Genomic DNA, 19,810 nt, shown 5'->3' with positions numbered 1-19,810 from the left:
GAAAAGGGAAAGCTATAGTAGCTCAACCAATGTTTCTCAAAAGATTCATGAAAGTGCAGGTCTTTCTGGCTCATCTGTTTTCATGCATTGCCCTGAGTGGGCAGTACCTTGTTTTCTTCTGGGCAGAATGTGAGAATCAGATGTAATTGATACTGCTATTTATATTTGATTTGTCATCTTATCTGAGTAAGCTGCTGCTGCAATTGAAGATAGTTGAGAAATATTTCATTAAATTAAACACTGAGACCAGTAATATTATGCTGTTCATATTTTTGGTTATAGAAGAACTGAGATATTCCCAGTTCCAGTGAAATTGGGCTATTTGCTAGTAGCTAAATCTGGAAATACGTAATGTCCTGTGGCTGTTCTGCCAAACAGTGATACATGATGTAACAAGGTCTTCTTGTCTAAAAATTATTTGTTTATGTATTTCTATTTGTAGATTTCTTTCAATAGAATCCTTGTTTGTGAAATTATTTTAGTTTTTGATTTGGGAAGCAAATTATTTCTGTACTCAGAAATCAGTCACTCAAATATGCCTGTCATCACAGTGTTTTTATAGTCTGTTGTAGAATGTATGAAAACATGGAAAAATTAGGCTTTAAAATTTTGCCTGTATTTTTTGTCTTAGAAATTGGTTGCAGTTAGAAAATTCCTATATTATATTTCCATTAAATATTAATAGTTCTGTGCAGTAGTTGAATTTTACCAGTTCATCCATGGTAAAAGTGAATTTATCTTGACTAAGTAACTAACTTCAGTAAATATTGTATATCTAGATGGGTATTATAGTCTGGTAGATTTTTCTTAGTTGTGTGGTTTTTTGTGTTGGGCTTTTTTTTTAGTTTAGCTATCTTCAATACCTTTTTAACTTGTTGAAGGGAATATTTTTGAGCTCAGCAGTTGTCTGTGATTAGCAAGAACTTACTGCTTGCCATATTTCATACAGCTCTTGTATACATGTGGTTCTAGGGAAGAGCATATGCTGTGCTCCTTGAGAGAGGCCTGGAAAGAAATGTCTGCCATGAATAACTGAACATTCAATCTTAACAACAAAATTTTGAGAGCTCGAATTTCATGTGAATAAGGAGTTCAGGTGCAATCAAATGTGAAAAACAACATTCAGTTTTCAAACATTTCGTTCTCTATGTGTAAAGTTCAGATGAAAGATTCTCTCTTGGTTTTGGGCGTTGTTAAACACTCTTATGAATTAGTTTCGTTGCCATTTAGACTGTTATGAGCTTTAGAAATGCTTAATTTTCTTTTAGGTAGACGGTCACATGTCTTGACTGACACAAGTTAAAAGTCACATGCTTTCTTAGCTTCTGCTCTGTAAGTGGCAGCCAACACAGCAAAAGGGTTATGAGAGCACCTCTTACAACAATGCAGGCATGTGCAAGAAATGTGTTTTGAGCTACTGTCAAAGTTTCCTTGCATGGCTCTAATTTTCATATTTTTAAGAGGACTTGGCATACCCTGAAACTATTCGGTTTCATTCTGACAGTATATAAGTAGTAAGATTTGTTGATTTGATTCACAATAATAAGAGGAAAAAGGAAGAAAATAGTTCTCTAACATTTTATATTTTAAAGGTGACAAAAGATAATGTTCAGAGGCTGACTTTTGAATGCCTTAAGTCTTTACAGCATGCTAGCCTAGCATATACTGCTTTCTTACTAGATCCTTCCTTTGCACAGATACTGCTTTCTTGGTAGGAAGATGACAATCTTGTTTATGATGATTACTAGGTTGAAAATATTTTGAATTATACATTTTTTTCTTGGATTTGTCCAAAAGACTGTTTGCAAGTTGTCAAATTTGATTTTTGCAGTTCTCTAGAGATGAATGACTTATGTCAAAAAAGATACTCAATTAAGTAATAAATGCTAAAGTTTTGTTAGATTAAATTGTGATATAATTCATATCTGCTCAATCCTGTTGATTTGGGTAGCTGAATGACATGATGAGCAGAATGCAGTGGAAAAAATTGTGATTGTGTGAGATTTTCTGGAGCCAAGCTGTCCAACCAGTTTTGGCTTAAAAGGAAGGCTGGAGAAAGTCTTGTGTGACGGAAAATGCAAAGGGAAGATCAAATGCCTGAGCTAGGCCATGTATTCCCTGTTCAAATAGATGCCACATGACTCCTACTAGACTCAATTTTCTGTTCAACTCTGAGTGGGCAGACTTGTCATCTCCAATTACATTACTTTCTCATGTTTAAATACACAGGCTTTTTATTATCAATCCCTTAAGTAAATAAAATTTCTCAGTACATTTTGGCAAGTATGTAAATACTTTTTTAAAAAGTTTTAGTTATTCTGTTTCTTCACTGTATTATGGAACAGTGAGCAGATGAAAAATGGTAGAGGTTCTCAGCAGTGTTAATTATGACCTCTTTTCATCTTGACATATATTTTGTATCTTCATTTTATGTATGTTTATTAGCATTAACTAGGTATTTTATGATAAAGCAGATACTGAATATTGTGGATCTCATAAATGCACTTTCTGTATTTTTATTAGAACTATTATAGTTGAAGATAAATTATCATAGGAAAGGAGAGATCATGGTAGTTACCAGTGTTTTGTTGATTTGAGCTGTGGTTATTTACCTTCTTAGAATGTCTTCAGCTCTTCTGTTGTCCTTTCACAAGGAACTGCTTTACAGCCCCATATCTGAAATTGTGCATCCAACCCATTGTGGATAATTATGAGATTGTGAATTTAATAGATTGTGATTTTAAATAAGCTGTTTCCATCTCTGATAGTTATTTTTCCTTCTGTCTTATGGTATTCAAGTATCTGTTTTTGAAAGAATACTTGTAAAATTCCTGATGAAGACAGTTATGGTATTCAGGTATCTGTTTTTGAAAAAATACTTGTAAAATTCCTTATGAAGACAGTTACTTATTGATGCTTACACATGGTGCTTAGTAGAAAGATAAATGTGATATAAAACAGTGCACACTAGGAAGAAATAGACATTCACCTTGGTCAGACTCTGCAACTTGTCTTTTAAAAAATCACATTCTAAGTTCTCACTACTTCATTTTAAATTTAAAATTTTATAAGAAGGAATATTGTACTCCGATGTCCAGCTACAATATTATGTTCCCCAGCCACCACAGGCAATCAAAGATTGCAAAACTGCAAGTTTTTCAAGCCATTATTGCAATGGAAGAAATAATCAACATTAGTATGTAGGCTCCAGTGCTTAAACACAGAACCTCAGAAAGCTGAATGTTTTGTGGAAACACTGAAGGACATTGACAAAAAATTCTGCCATTGTTTTAACCATGAGGGAAAGCAACTGAAGAGTAAGTCTATGTTGGATAAAATGTCAAGATGTCTGTTAAAGATAAGTCTTAGTTTTGAAAAATAATAACTGAGGTTTTAAATGCTTCCTAAGGGATCAATGATTTTTCATGGCAGAACAAATTAATTTTTTTTCATCTCTGAAACTTTGAGTTTATTGAAAAAAGTATTAATGTCTAAAATTAGTTTTAGATCTTGGAAGGTAAAGTCTTGAAGGAAAGTATAAATAATTAATAAAAAAGAGATGATAGCATAAGGGCTAAATTCAAAGCTTCTATATAGTAATTTCTTTAGAACGAAAACTTAGCTCCCAAATAGATGCCTGATCTATTCACCTAAACTAGTGTGCACTGGTATGATAGGCAGGAAGTTCTCAAGTTCACAGAGCAAAGGAGAGCTTCTAGTTTGATCTTCTTGGTGTTTCTAAACCAGCATGGTCCCATTTCACTGCTGTTGGTTTCCCTTGTGTGTTTCACACATAGAGCTCTGTGATGGAGAAAAATAGATCTTTGTAATGATACCTAAATATTTTAGGTATGGATAGTCCAAGTTTCTCAGTGGAAGTCCATCAGAAAAAAAAGATATATGCTGCAAAGTAATAGAATCAGACAGTTAAGGTAGGTTGGATGCCTCTGAAGTATACTCATGAGGCACATGTAGGCTTTCTATAGTTGCCATAGTTTTATGTCAAGTTGATAAACCTTTATTTTGCTAATATTCGTATCTGAGACCCTCCTCACCTTCCCCAGTGCCCCAGAGCAAATATCATTAGTTCATGGCTACCGCCTTCAGTTCTGGGTAAAGGTACTCAATTCTAAAGAAATGCTGGTGTTATGACAATTTCCCTCTTCTTTGTGAAAATGGCAGATCATTTGTATGATGGAAACTTAAATGTTTACAAGCAGTATATAGTAGATGTGATAAAAGTGTAGATTTGCTTACTTTTAACATGTTAGGGCTTTTTCAAGGAATACAGATGAAGCATGCCAAGGGTGTTTTGTACTTCTTTCTGCCTGAAAGGATTTACTGCCTTAGCTACTGTTAAATTTTAATGTGGCTGCTGAGCAGGGATTTCATTTGGTTCCCATATCAGGATGGGGTAGGAAATTAGATTTTGATACTTTGATTGATATAGATGAAATGGGTGTGTTGTCAAAGGGATTCCATCACACAAATACCATAAATACAATTGTTACTGCTGCTATATGTATACTATTCTTTCACTTGACAGAAACTGTGAAAATTTCTTTGAAATGAATAGGAACTAGCTTATGGAGACAAGATGGCTTCTTTTTCATGTTTTCCAGTGATTAAAAAATGCTGTCCTCACTGTTTTGTGGGAGGAAAAATTAAGCAGAACAGCAGTGCTTATTTCTATAGTGTGGGCAATTGGTTATAAAATTACTGATGTCTCTCTGGCAGCTATATTTGGGTTACAATTATTCATAACAAACTAGTTAATTCATTGTATGTTTAACATAACTAATGGAATCTTAGCGATCGTTCTCCATATAGCACTGAAATTTTTGGCTTTGGTAAAAAGTACAGTTTTGATGTGCAAACTGGTGAAATCATTCTGTGCAAGTGAACTCCTTTCAGCAACAGAGAGCTTAGCCCTTTCTGCATCTCTTTGGTTCTGACTGGGTGACTAAAATTCTGTGTACACTTGTCCTGCACTGGTTGAAATAATCTTTCAGAACAGGACACCATCTCGCTAGAAAACTGGTTTGTAATGGGACCAGCTACTGTTTCTTTGTAACAGAAATATGAGATTTTTCTGTGTCTGAAGTCTCAAGTTTGTAAGAGATGTCTGGCTCTTAATTTCAGTAAATGGCATGACACACTACATCCATTTTGAGCTTTTGACATACTAAACTGTTTCTGTGTAATGGATGATTTGCCATGGTGAGCAATGGACTCAGGTGACTTGATGAGGAAAACAAAAGTTTCCCCTTTTGAAAAACATTCTACCAGTAAATTTATTTGAGGAGAAAGTTTGCGTTATAGTACCTTGAGCTTCTTCCTCCAGTATTTCTTTGTTCCCATTTCTTTGTTGATATATGTCTCTTTTTTTCAAACTTTGTTGCTCAGAATGTCTTTAATGCTAGCCAAGGAGTAAGGGATTTGGACTTTTTTTCATGGACTTCCAAAGCTTTACCCCCTAAGGTGAGTTAAATTACAGGAACAGTCACACTGTATCTCGTGTTTTCAAAATGCACCTTATGACTCAACTTTATGCTAAATATTCTTTGAAGTCTGTTTTACTGTGACTTATTTTTATAGGAAATATCAGATTTGCATTCAGTGCTGTATCTGTGTCTCTTTCTTCTAAAATGAGAAAAAAATACCCGGGCAGATTATTGGATTTTCATTAATTCATGAGTAGCACTCTCCTTTATTAACAAACCAAATCAGAAATTCAGAGTGGTGGCCTAGTAACATAACAAAGCTTTTCATTTTTCCTTAGAGCAGAATTTGCTGGTAATTTTTTTTTCTGATGCTGGAGGCTCCACATAAAGTTGCGGCATCTAATAAGATGATATTTGTATGAGTAAAGCCACCACACAGATATTTAATAAATACTCTGCAGATTCCTAATGGGTTTTTTATTCTTTAATTCTAGGAACATGACATGTTATGTACAGTTAAGGTGTTTAAATTGACTCTAGAACTGTGTGTCTGAATATCAGTTATATCAGTTCTGTAATGTTTTGAGATGGATTTTTTTTTATGAACTTTGTAATGAAGACCGTAATGTGGAGTACATTTTGGTTTAGAGATTTTAAAACTTGTTTGTCCACTGGTTCTTTTTCCCCAGAATAGCAGACTTTAATATGTCAAGATCTAAACTATGTTAAATTGTCTTTTTTTTTTTCCCCCTCAAACCAGTTTACCTCAGCTTGCATTAACATTGATTGTAAGTGACATATTTACATAATAGAATAATTTTTGTATAAAGGCTTCTTGAAAAAAACTGCTGTATTAGTCTGGACACAGTGCACAGGCTTCCATACCAAAAAAAAAAAAAAGCTGAAAACATAATAATTAAAGAGATCAGAGGAAATTTGCATTCATTTAAAAGTAAATAATGTTACCAGAAGTTTGGTTTAAATCTGACCAAAAAAGTATTCTTCCTCACAACAGGAAGTGAACTACTGGAAGGTATTTTTGTGGGAGATTGTCAAGGCAGAAAGTATCAGCATATTCAGAAGAAATTAAATTTCAAGAAATCAGATTGATAAATAGACAGTAAAGAAAATAGGGTATACCCTGTAACATCCATAATAAAAAGGTTTTAAATGCTATTGGTATATAAGGGACAGACCACTAGTAAAGATTTTTATGCTGCTTCTAAAAAGCATCCTCTGTTGCTGAACGCAGACGACTGAATGAGGTGAACCTCTGGGTTCATCCAGCAGGACATTATGTAGTTTATAACATTCAGATGTTCCTTTAAAAGTACCTGTGACTTTCAGTATAATGGAACTTGCTCCTGCTTCTTACTTGCACTCTTCTGAAATAAATGCACATTTGTTACTACCATCCTCATGGTTTTTTGTACAAAAGCCTTTCAGTTAAGCTGTTGCTGGCTGAAAAATCTATGCTAATTTTTTCTCTTCTTTTAGTAACTACCACTTTTTTTGCTAAGAAATTCAAAGTGTTTTCTTACTTCAGGTTTGGATATTTATTTCATCAGCAAATAGTATGAAATAATATTGAATTCCCTTTCCATAGCCCTGGACTTTAAGAAAATGTCACAAATAGAGCTAGAGGAATGAGTGTGTATCCTGAGAAATGCCAGCAAGGATGAAGGTTTAGTGAAAGCAGTTAGATTAAGTAATTTATATCTGATGTTAGATATGAGCTATTATTTTTATAAATAATATTTTTATAAATGGTTACATTTTTACCACTTTTGCCTGAAGAGTAATGTCAGGAGTAATTCAATTAATATGCCATTTAGAATATTAGTTAGTTGTTCAGCACTGCACACTAAAATTAGCAAGGTAACTAGGATCTCCTTTAGCTTTGAAATTTACCTCTTGTAGTCTTGAAGTAAGTATTTCTTATCGCAGTAGTTTAAAGGTGGTATTAATAGGTTTTATTCTGTTCTGTTTTGCCTTTTTTTTTAATTTCTCAGGAATCTAGGTCTAATGCTGATGATTTTTTCAAAGACCTAAATTCACACTGCCCACAGGAAGCAGTGATGCAAGAACAAGACATGCCATTCCTTCGAGGTGGACCTGGAGTGTACAAGGTAGTGAAGACTGGCCCATCAGGTCACAACATCAGAAGCTGCCCTAACCTTAGAGGTATCCCAATTGGAATGTTAGTTCTGGGAAACAAAGTCAAGGCAGTGGGCGAGGTATGGATCCTTGTAGCTTCAGTTCATGTCTTCATAGATACCAGTATATAACAGTAGTAACCACAGCAAAAGAATCTGCTTCTGTCCAGGTTTGCTTTTCCCCTCCTCATGCTAAATACTGGCCTTTGAACTTGGTTTATGTTAGCAGTACTAATGCAGTCGTGTCTCTTGCCTTTTTGCATTGATTGGAGTAATGTTAAAATTGCACTGCAGTTACCTGTGCTTGCTTATGTATTTCTGTTACAGTATTCCTTACAAAATTGTGTTTCTTGATTGACTTTTGTTCTATTCTTCGAAAGAATTCTGTTTCATGATAAAATGTTTTCCTAGGACCTAACTATTTAACAAATTGCTGTTTCTCTCTACTGACTGTATTAATTTCTTTAGTTGCTGAACTATTGTTACTCTTCTGGGTTGTCCAGTTGTGGTGTTTTATGCTTAAGAAGGGCTTAAGGATGAAGTGTGTCATGCTATTTCCTAAATATAATATCAGGAACAAAATTAATACTCATAAAAACCTTTCATGTATATCTTGTTACTATAATTCTCCTGTTGCCACCATCGATTAGAAGGTATATCTTCGTGACTATTTCCCTCAAGTTTTTATTTAGGCTTATGTGGATTTTCTGTAGTTGTGGTGTTGGTGTTTTGCTTCTTCTGAACATAAATAGGTCTAAAATTTTTGGAATTACTCCTAAATGTAAATATGCCATAAATAGGTTTGGTACTTCAGTCTGCCTCAGTCTGTGGCCTTAATTTAAGAAACTTTTTTTTAACATTTACTTTGTAAAGAAAGATTGAAATTTAATGTGTTTTCCAGATACTATAAATAGTTGCTGAATCTTACTACTGAATTATTTGAGAAGTCAATAAATTCTGCTTTTTTATGTGTGTGCATCAGGTGACTAATTCAGAAGGTACATGGGTGCAAATGGATAAGAACAGCATGGTAGAGTTCTGTGAAAGTGATGAAGGCGAGGCATGGTCATTAGCTAGAGACAGAGGTGGAAACCAGTACCTTCGACATGAAGATGGCAAGTGGTTGTTTTCTTTTATTTTTTTAAATTAACTTCAAAAAAATAAACAATCTAAACAGGAGAAATAAAGAAGTATCTGAGTTTTGAGCAGGTATAACATTAGCTTGTGTATTTTCATTTGAGTTACGTTGCACAGTCAGACTTAAAAGTTGTTTATAAACATTCTTTAAATGATTTTTTTTTTAACAGTCAAAATATTTCCGTATTATTTCTTCTGCACCAGTTATGGACAATAATTTTAACCATCATTTTTCTTTTAGCTCTGGGGTTAATTTTTATGCATATGATTTCCAGAAGGTGTCTTTATGAAAAGCTTTGACTTCAGCAGTTATATTCTGCTTGTATTTTTAGGTCACACTTACTGTCAGCCTCTTATTTGTTCATTTTAACAGACTCTTTGCCATTTTTCTGGTTTTGATATTTGGTGCTGAAATTAATTTCACACATAGGTACTCTAACCATTATCATCACATTACTGTATTAGAACAAAGCAATTCCATGCTAAAACATAAGTATTTGCTGTAGACTGTTGCGACTTGACTTTCAGGTGTACAACCTTCTGCAAAGAAGGGAAATAGCCAAGAGTTTTTCATTAAATATATAAATGTTTACATAATACTTCAAACACTCCTGTAAAAGTCATAGCTTTTCTAATTTTACTTATGTCTGATAATGTCAAGTTCTGAGGTGCTCGAAAAGCCCAAGTAGATTCCATAAACTGAATAATTGTGAATTGGAACAGTACCTTATTGTTGAAAGTACAGGTATTCAATATTAGGGTTGATAAATTCATTATTTTCTATTTTTATTCAGGGTTGTTTGCTTTTCCATTAGAAAATAATTTATCTGAAATTAATACATTACTCAGTGTGCAAAAATTTCTATTGCAGAGTGCTTATTTTGAGAAATAACTTGACATTTAAATAACTTGACAGTATTTTTCATTTTTAAGTAGTCTTGTCATCTTCAGTATTTGACCTATCATTTAATGTTGTCTTAAATTTCTCAAAGTATATATGTGCTCTAAGAAAGAATTCACAAATCAGGAAGACTTTAAACCTTGTTTGAAGGTGTGTCTTCAAATTCTTGATCAAATTTTTGATACTTAGGCACAGTTACTGAAGGACATCTTGGAATATAGAATTGCTCTCACAGAAAAACCGAAATGCAAGCTCCAGGCTTTGAGGACAAAACTCTGTAGTGGGATTTCTGCAATACAGCTCATAGAAATACCATCTTAGAAATACCATCTTAGAAACTTTCTGATACGAATCCCGTGCCTCAATATACCTGTTTTTAATCTTTTCTAAATGAGTCTCTTTTTACAGGTAGGGTGAAGATGGATGTCTCCTCTGCATCCAGCTAAAGCAGTTTAAGCAGCTATCAATGCAATTACTGAGATTTTTCAACCTTTTCTAGGTTCCTAGTCCACCTCAGTGCCATGTAAAATTTCATGCACTTAAGCCGTATCTGAAAGTTAGCTTAAACTGATTGTTCTTATTTGCAATGAAATTATTTCAGAATAATTTATCATCAGTTTCAATGCTTTTGGTAGAGGGAATTAATAAGAATCTGCAGGAGCTCTAGCTAGATTTGCAAATGTCCATTTTTTTATCCATGAATAACACCATCTTTCACATTACATTCATATTTTCATTATTTAATAAAATTATAACTACATTCCCATAATGAGTAGGGTTTCTGTCAGAGAAAAGGCAGAAGTCTGAATAGCTAGTTCTGTAGCCAGGTATCCAGTAAAGTACTACAGCAAGATCTAGAGTAGCTCTGATTGAAAAAATTCTAGATCCTTTCTTTTATAAACTGACTTTAAATTTCCGGCTTTCCCTCATAATTTGTTTTTAACTTGAATAAGTTATGTAGAGTGTGTACTCTGAAATGCTTTTGTCCTGAAATGCAGTTTTTTAAAAATTGCTTTCTAAAGAGTTGTGGGGTTTTTTTTATTTTATCCATATTAATTTTAGTACACTGACAAGAAAAAAAAAATCACGATGCCAGCTCAAGCTTTTCAACCTGCATTTGGGATATTTCTTTTGAATGCTTTCATATATATTGTCAGTTGGAATGATATTTTTGACCGCATAAAGTCAGTAATTTCTCTGTAAATCTAAATAGTCAAGTGGATTCTGTCTCATTTATTTTAATTCTGCTGTAGTTTTGAATATTATTAAATACTCCTTTGGGTTGGAGGTTGCTTTAGTGTCATACAGAAAGTAAAATTATAGTACCCATTTACAGATACAAATAAATCTGTCAGGAAAAAATGTCTTGTGTTCCATGAACTATTGGGGGTAGGCACAATTAAATGTTTATTGGCTCTGAATTTGTCACTCTGAAAACCATCCTTTCTCCCCTTGCTTTGTCAAAGGGATTTTAACAATTGCTGTCCAAAGGATAAGCACTGCTGAATAATGTTTCTGGAAAAAAACAAGTGTCAAATAATGGCATAGCTGGCAACAACTCTCAGTCAAACAAAAGCAGTCTATGTAGTATTAAGTCCTCTGTCTTAATATTTTTAGAGCATGAGTTTTGAAGAGCAGATGGGGCTTTTTTGAAGAAAATTTAGTCAAGATGAAGAGTGCTATCAGTGAAAATAAATATCTCCCTTTTGCTTTGTGACTCATATTTCTAATGTAAATCTGTTACTCAGAGGTCTAACTTTGAAGTGATGTGGTTTTTTTGCAGAGCAAGTCCTTCTAGATCAAAATGTGCAGACTCCTCCCCCAAGTCCTTTTTCAATACAAGCTTTCAGTAAGGGGACAAGCTGTAGTAATGGACAAGGGTTTGATTATGGCCTTGGAAATAACAAAGGTATGTTTTTACACTCATATTTTTAATAGCTATATTTTATTAGTCATTTTTCTGCTTTTTGAGGCACCACAGGTCATCTCCAAAGCAATCGTATAATGAATTGCCAAGTGTTAAAACTGCTTTTTTCTCTGCTTTAGTTTCACTCAGTCTCAGTATTCTGTATGAAAAGGATCAACAAAGATTTGGAAGTTAGTTTTGGATTTCTGCAGTGGTAGGCACAATACTGAAATACTGAAATGAAAAATACATGTAAAACAAGATCAGAAAACTGTTTGATTTAGAAAGCACATGTTTTTAAAAGTCCAGAAACATTTGTCATCTGTCTTGACAATTTGTAAGTGCCTTAAATGGGTTGACAAGATGAAACATGCCATGTAAAATTTGTTGTGGAATTAAAAAAAGAAATTGTAAAACTGAAGTTACCTTGCAGTCACATACATACCAGGTAAAACTGCTGAAAAATAAATAAATTCTATTTTTTTTTTTTTTTACTGATAGAAAATGATTGTTTCTTTTAATCATGGTTTGTTTTGTTGGCAAGATGTAAACACATATGAAAAAGCCATCAAAATAAACTCAATCTGCATGACTTCTGTTCATTTCTTTGTTAGTTCTAGCAGATTTAATAATACAGAAGAGTCTTTCCATGAGGTTCTTGAGAAACATTCCTGAAACGTGGAGCTCTGTTATTGTATTCTTACACTGCTATAGTCTATGCCACTACAAATAGGGGCCTAAGGTGTGCTATGTGTTTTTTAGCACCAACATATATTTCTTCATGGTATCCTAAATAAAATAGCTTAAAACTTATTTTAAAGGAGAGAAGATTAGGAAAATAATTATTCCTAAATAGTCTATTCTGTTAATGTCACAACATCAAATAGTTCTATATCATTTCACAGTGGTTTACTGTGTAGAGAGTGGTTCATACTTGTCTATGCATTGTTATAGGACACCCTCTTTTTTGGACAAAGGCTGGATAAGTTGAAGCATTTTCCTTTTGTTTTATAGAGCCTTTTAAATCTTCTTTTCCCACTTCATCCATACTCATTTCAGAGTAGTGGTGGAATCACAAAAGTGGAAGTATCTAAGATGCAAGGCAGTATTACAGCTTGTCTCTCAATGTCAATTGTGTAATAGTGCAGAAATATTATCTGTTGATTTTTCTGCAAAAATGTATTAAGACAACAATTTTTTTTTCTGCACTGTCCAAATATAAAGTCTTCGAGATGAATATGCTATGTTAACAGGCATCTTGATTTCTGAAGACATTGTGATTCTCTTTACTACATCTTAAGCAGTTCAGAGGTGTTTCTTTGGGATAATACAGTTACAAAACATTTGGGATAATACAGTTACAAAACATTTGGAAGCTACTCCTGGCATTGCATTCCGTACTATTTTGTATGCATTATTTTCTCAAGATACTCTCAAGTTGTGACACTTAGTGTGAATGAACAAGTCAGCTACATGACTTCATGCAGTCTGTGAACTGTATTTCCTTCTGAATTGCCCAAGAGTGGAGAGTTGTTGGCAACCATATTGAAAGAATAATGGTCTTACTTTCCCAAAAATAGCATTCTTCAGCTGTACCATTACTTTGTATGCAGTCTTTCTGTATTCTCAGGTCTAAGAAGCTCTGAGGTTTGTGAAAAATTAAAAACGGAAGGCACAGGAACAATCTCTTAGGGGAATTTCCAAAGGAAGCACTTCTTTTGGAGGGGCTTGTTTGTTAAAAGTACTTCTATACGAATGCCCTAGTTTTGATGAAAATTCAGTCACATCCAAGAGTGTTTCAAAATAACTGATCAAATCTAAAGATCCCTGTAATAGGTGTGTAGTTCTACAGTAGGTAATAGGGTTTCCTACTGTAAAACTGTTAATTTTAGGTTTACAGTATTACTTGCAAGAAAGAAGACTTGACTCCCCCAAAGAATCTGTTTGATTTAGCTGTCTTCTCTCTTCCAGCTTTCTGTGTTACAGGCAAGTTTTTAATATTCCCATGATTGGCCCTACCTACCTCCATATTTGATTGTTGTGGACAGATGACTTTCAACTTCTCAGATATTCTTCCCTTTAAAATAATTGCTCATTTTAGGAATTAGGCACGTTACATTTAAGAATAACAGTTTGTCAGACGTGTAAATCACAGAATGGCTGGGGTTGGAAGGGACCTTAGAGATCACCTAGGTCCAAACCCCACCCTAGACCAGATTGTTCAATCACTTCTAAGTTTTTAAGGTAGGAATGATTGCTGCTGAAAGTAGTTTTTAGGTATGCTACTTCCAAACCAGTGAAATAAAATTGATTCATTGATTCCTATAGATGATTTTTTTAGAAGGACATTCCAGCGATTTTCTGGTATTTTTGTCTTCTTACTTTTTAACCCAAAATATCAAGAAAATAAATTCAGCTTAGAAGTTCTTAGGTAGTACTGGGTTTGGTACATCTACTGGTCTTTCTCTAATTCCTTAAAAAGATACTTGATAATAATCTAAAAATGTAAATTCTGTGTTAGCTGCTAAAATTCTTTACTAGGTTTTCTACAATGCTGTCAAAGTCATAGGAATTTTCAGAATAAAGTGGCATTGTTAGGATTTGTCTGGTGATGGTTCAGATCAAGAATTTGAGAGAATCTCAGGTGTTTCCTACTTCATATTACTAAGTATACTTCAAGTTACAACATGGTGTGGCCTTCTTTCTGAGGCGTCATGTATTTCTAATGCTCACATAGAGTTTTTTGAAAATTGGCATTCAGAAATCAAAACTCTTGATTTTAACATGCTAGTTTTGTTGAAGGCCTTCGTTTGCCTCACAGCAAATGTAGGTAATTCTTCAGAAAACCTGTTCCAGTTCTTAAGTGGTACTCATGGATTTTTAAAATTACCTTCAATCTGACATCCAAAACCAACAGAATAGTTTTAAAAATATTTGCAAAAATGAGCAAATATTTACCAAAGCATTGGCACAGAAATACATTTGCCGAAGCTTAATTACATGTTAGCTTTCCCTTCTCATCAGTTTTTCTAATGTTTTTTCTGCATGTACTGTTGCATGTGTGTAGTACTGTAAATGCTAGGGATTTCTGTTTTTTTCTTTGGCTGCTCTTCATTTTTAAGCGAGGCAAATACAAATCTCTATTTTGAAATGTTTAAAATAATTGCAGTAAAATATCCATGAGCCTTAAAAACCAGTAATATTATTGCCATGCATGGAGTGGGATTTTTATGTTTAGCCACAACCAGAGTTGTATGTGGCTAAATGAGACTTATGAGCTTTATTATCATCATTTAAACTTTGAGTACCATTTTACTCTGCCTTTCTGGAGAATGACAGGTAACAGGTTGTAGTTTTGACTGTTTTGCCCACTACAGGTGACCAACTGAGTGCCATACTGAATTCCATTCAGTCACGGCCAAATCTCCCAGCTCCTTCCATCTTTGATCAAGCTGCAAAACCTCCCTCTTCCCTTGTCCACAGTCCATTTGTGTTCGGACAGCCCCTTTCCTTCCAGCAGCCTCAGCCACAGCTTCAGAGTAAGTTTGTCAGCCTTACCTGCCTCATCAGTCCGTTTCTGCAGCTTTGATATTGCTGTTCTCAGTTGCTTACCAGCTACTAATCATCCCACAGTGCACCTTTCTGGTTTTGTTTTTTTAAGTTTTTCATGAATCAGAAGCATGTGAGCTAATGTTCCCAAAGAAGTATACTTGTTCAACTATAATTTTTATATTGACAGTATTTTGGGTTTGTATGTGTTTTTCACCATAGACAAGTCATGAAAGTGCATTTCCAATATTTTATGCAATTTGGTTTATAAATAAGGTAAATATTTCATATAGTACAAAATGTTGATAATTCTTTTAACATCAATAATGCACTGCAGTAAGTACACAGGTGTTAATTTTTTTACTTCCTAAATTTCTGGTATTGTTCTGTTTTGTTTCTGTCATTGCTTCTAACTTTAGTGATGCAGCTGGACAGTGGGAACAACTTGGCATTACTCATAAGAAATAATTTCTGTGGGGTGCTCATGGGATTGGCATGGTAATGAAAGTTTACTTGTTGAGGTGAATACCAGCTAACCTGATTACTGATGGGAGGACAGGAAGCTGTTTTGATTAATGAAAACTAAAAGCTCAGCATTCATGATGGATAGCTGATACTGCACTAAATTCTGTCTTACATGCAGAACAGTTACAGCACAGGTCACAGGAATACTCCTTTATCCCTGTCTCCCACAAACTGTCTCTCTGAGATGCCTTAGCTCTTCCTTGTTGACCCTGGCAGTCAGTTCAATGTCTGTGTATATGCAGTCCTGCATCTCTCCAGCTCAGCTTATTGAAATGACAGTGAAGTCTTTCATGTGAGAGCTAGATTAAGGTTTCTAATTCACTTTTATGAGGATTGTCAGAAATCTTTTGACTGTGATCTTCTGTAGTTTTGCTGGGCTTACACCAACATCCTAATGCTTACACCATTCCAGCAGAATATTCCAAACTCAGATAAAACAGCTGATATCAGCACACCCTCTCTGAGAATTTGTCAAATATTTATTCTTTCCCATCACTTTTAGGTTTTTTTTCTGTTGTTCAGTGAGGTAAAATCAGTTACTCAGCTTTGCATCAAAAATAACCCTCATTGTGTTATTTCACATTTCAGATTATATGTCTTTCAGCATTTAGACCTATATTGTATGACAACAAAAGCATCATTTTTGATTGCCCAACAAGATCTTGCTTAATGGATTTCTCTGTCCAAGATGTGTAGATAAACTGTATTCATAAGGTACATCCATGTTTTGTGTTTTAATAAGGATCCAAATCAAATGGAAGCCTTTTGTTTTGTCAGGTAGGGGAGGAACGCTGGTGGTCTACCAAATAAAAAAATGATGAAACTAGAAAATTTTTTTGAACTTGTGTCTGATTTGGGATCTTATCTTAGTACAAGGTCTCAACCAATTTCGTGATTTGCCCTTCCAGAAGGGAGGAAATTGTCACCCTGAACTGGTGTACTGGTCACTGACTATGATTTGATACAAAGACTTTTTTTTTTAAACAGTTTCTTATCCAGTGTCAGGTTTGATGCAGATAATGTAAATTGTTCTTAAAGGAGAGAAATATTAACATATTTGTTTTCAGAAAATTTAAGAATAATGTGGGAGATTTCTTGTTCAAATTTCCTTAGTCTTTTGCACATCTGTTCATACTCCATTTGCAAGTTCATCCAAATTCAGCATATAGTTAGGGATGCCTGTAAGACTATATCAATATACTTGTTCATTTAATAGTTTTATGCAGTTATATTAGAACTGTAACAAAAACTCATTTTAAGTATGCAATTTTAATTACTTCTAAATCACTTTATAGCCTCCTGTTACCAAACATGTAATTAAAAGTCAAATCCACTAAACAACATATCTTAAGAGTCCATATCAAGTCAATTGAATTTTTTCCCTAGTTTTAGTTTCCAATTAATGTGCTCCATCCTTAAGTGCTTCCTGCAGTAAAGTTAGATTTTGAAATTAAAATGAATGTTTATAGTCAATATACTGTTTTATTAAATGGACTAATGATAGTCTTAACAGTTGAAAAAAGTTGTGCCAGCCTAGATTTCCCCACGTGCAGATGTTATATACTAAATGCCAATCTCGATTGCAAGTCAGCCTAAAAAAGTCAGTCTACTGTTTACATTTTCTGTTCTTCCTCAGATATCTCTACCCCTGGGGAGAAATTTGGTTAATTCTGAGGAAAGCTAGGATCCTGCTAAATGCCATCTAGAATTATTTCCTTAATTTAGATTTTCATAATAGGAAGAAAAATCTTGATATGATATGAACATACTTTTTGCTGGTGACAGATTATAGTTTTCCTTAGAACTGTTTGTAGGTGGCTGGTTTTTAAGCAGATTTTTCTGTCCTTGAGGTTTTGTTTGCAAATCCATCTTTCACTTAAGAAAGAAGGAAAGGATTTGTCGCAACCTTTTATCCTCCAACACAGTGTCTTGCTTGTTTTTTGGTTTTGTTCAGAAATACTGCAGTTTAGGACAGTCACCTCCTGAGATATGATGCTTGAAGAAGTAAAAAGTGTCTCTGTTACTCCTTTCGCATCATAAATGAGTTACAACAGCACTCTGTGTTATATCAAAAAATTTGTTGCAGAAGGGACATTAGAAAAAACAAAAGGGAAACTCTGTTACTCGGTTTTGTTTTATTTGCTAGAAATCTGTGAAGGGCTGATTGTTCTGTCCTGCTTAATTCCTATGCTAATTTTCAGACATATTATACAAGAGGTTGTTTTCTTTTTCACAGGGACAGACAAAATTAAGGTACTCTTGCCATTTACTTTAATTCTTTGTCAATCTTGTGTGCAACTAAAAGTTCAGGAAAGGTAGAAGAGCTGGCAAAACCTACCTTGGAGTACAGGAACATCTGTATTGACTTGGAGCCTTAGCAAGAATTTTTTTCCATTAAGATCACAAGTTTATGTATGTTTCTGCCTTGGATATTTGACTAAAACAGGCTGTAATTGCTGCAGCCTGCTTATGCTTGCTTCTGACAAGTTTGGAAGACCATCAGTAACAGATTTGCTTCTGACTGCAAACTCCTATACCCACAAGATTAGTACTGGTTGCTTGATTTATTTGTCAATGAACTTTGTTAAAAGCATAGAAGACTCAAATTTCTGTTTGAGTTCGGAACGTAGGGGCAGTGTGGAAGCCTAGAGGGTCATGGAAGATCTTGTTTCTCAACCTTCAGCAATGTGCTACGTCATAAATCTCCTTAGATGTGGCAAGTGTGGGTAACAGGATCTTGGCATGCTGTCCAGCAGCAGTTACCAAAATTTGAGGATTGGCTGTTGAGCTCTGGAGTTAAGGAGGGAAGTGTGAGACTTTGCAGTCACCAGTGTTAGACTTTTTGCCATGTTTCCTCACACCTGCATTGATACTGCAAATGAGGAATGAATTTGTGGGCTAAAAAGCTTTGGACTCCTGTGACTTCTGATATGTTGACCTTCCTCCAGTGGAGCCCTGGCAGCTTGCTTGAGATACTGCTTCCTGTCCAGCAGAAGCTGCAGTGCTGGGCTGCTGTTCAATACAGTGTCCTGTCAGGGTGCTTCCTTTCCAGTTTGTGCTGCAGAGCTGCAGTCCAGCCATCCATCATCAGTTCCTGCCGTTCTTGTCAGGAGTTCCTCGATACGTCCTTTCAGTATTATGCAATCGGTTTCTTTTTGGTTTTGTTCCTTTCCCATCTAGGTGCTGGTGAAATTGCATTTAGAACCACAGTGCTTCTGTCTGCATTTTCTAAAACTGTAGAGAGGGCACAAAAAAACAGCACACATATGGAGCACATAAGATATGCTTCTTGGTGGTATTTCAGTAAAATAAATGGAGAGAATCTTCTCAACCAGGCATGGTGATCTCTTCTGTGTGTGATTTAATCATCAGTTAAACCAATGAGAACTGGTCTAATTATTTTTTCACATGCTACATATTGCCAAGGCATCATTCCTGAAAATTTGAGCTAAATTAGATGATCTCATAACCTAGGCTTTTCACGTTCTATAGGCAAGCGTACATATGAAACATATATTTGGCCAGGTCGATCCAAAACCCTCCTTGGAGGGCTGGTATGGTAAAGGTTGGAGAAAGAGTACAAATTGTGTCAGGGTTTTTTTTAGAACTAATCTCCTTATACAACATCTTCAGAAGTTGTAGTTACAAATTAGAAAAGCATAGAATTCTTTTTTTATCTACCTTTCCAGCACAGGAGCTCAAGTGTTAGTGTTCCAAACCCCACCATTGGTACAGAATATTGCTAACATTTTTCTCATTATACCATATTTCAGCTTTTGCTTTCATTTATTCCACTCATACTCCTACTTTTACCATACTAAATACATTTTTCTTTTTTAATACTCAAGGTTTTTTTGGTTGTTGGTTTTTTTTTGTTTTTTTGGTTTTTTTTTTTTGCTTCAGTGCATTCTTTGATTCATGGAAAAATAATTTCTAAAGAAGTCCTAGTCCTGCTGCTACTATGACATTTGGCATTTTCAGGAGGTGAAGAAAGATACGTTGATAGAAGTGCTTGAGGAAATTCAGCTAACAGCTGTAGTGCAGTTTCCATGTCAGTAAAAGAAGAGTACATTGTTTTTAAGAGGCATCCATTTCTTAGGCAGCACAACAAAGGCAGGTCAGTGCTTTCCTTCATCATGATGTAGAAAAGCAGTGGGATTTCAGAAGAAACTTGAAGTTGACTCCATTTTCC

General features: G+C 34.6%; 1 protein-coding gene across 1 annotated transcript in view; it reads left to right on the top strand.

Moving 5' to 3' along the window:
- Positions 1–19,810, top strand: part of MYCBP2 (MYC binding protein 2) — a 172,002-nt gene that overhangs the window by 117,034 nt on the left and 35,158 nt on the right. The window contains 3 exon segments of the mRNA XM_041419961.1: positions 7,457–7,681; positions 8,583–8,715; positions 11,422–11,547. Of these exon segments, the coding sequence (XP_041275895.1) occupies positions 7,457–7,681; positions 8,583–8,715; positions 11,422–11,547 (484 nt within the window).

Source organism: Onychostruthus taczanowskii, unplaced genomic scaffold (genome assembly GCF_017590055.1).
Source record: "Onychostruthus taczanowskii isolate IOZ18803 unplaced genomic scaffold, ASM1759005v1 scaffold62, whole genome shotgun sequence".
Lineage (NCBI taxonomy): Eukaryota > Metazoa > Chordata > Aves > Passeriformes > Passeridae > Onychostruthus > Onychostruthus taczanowskii.
The sequence above is the reverse complement of the archived record's forward strand: the minus strand, read 5'-3'. Positions and strand labels throughout refer to the sequence as shown.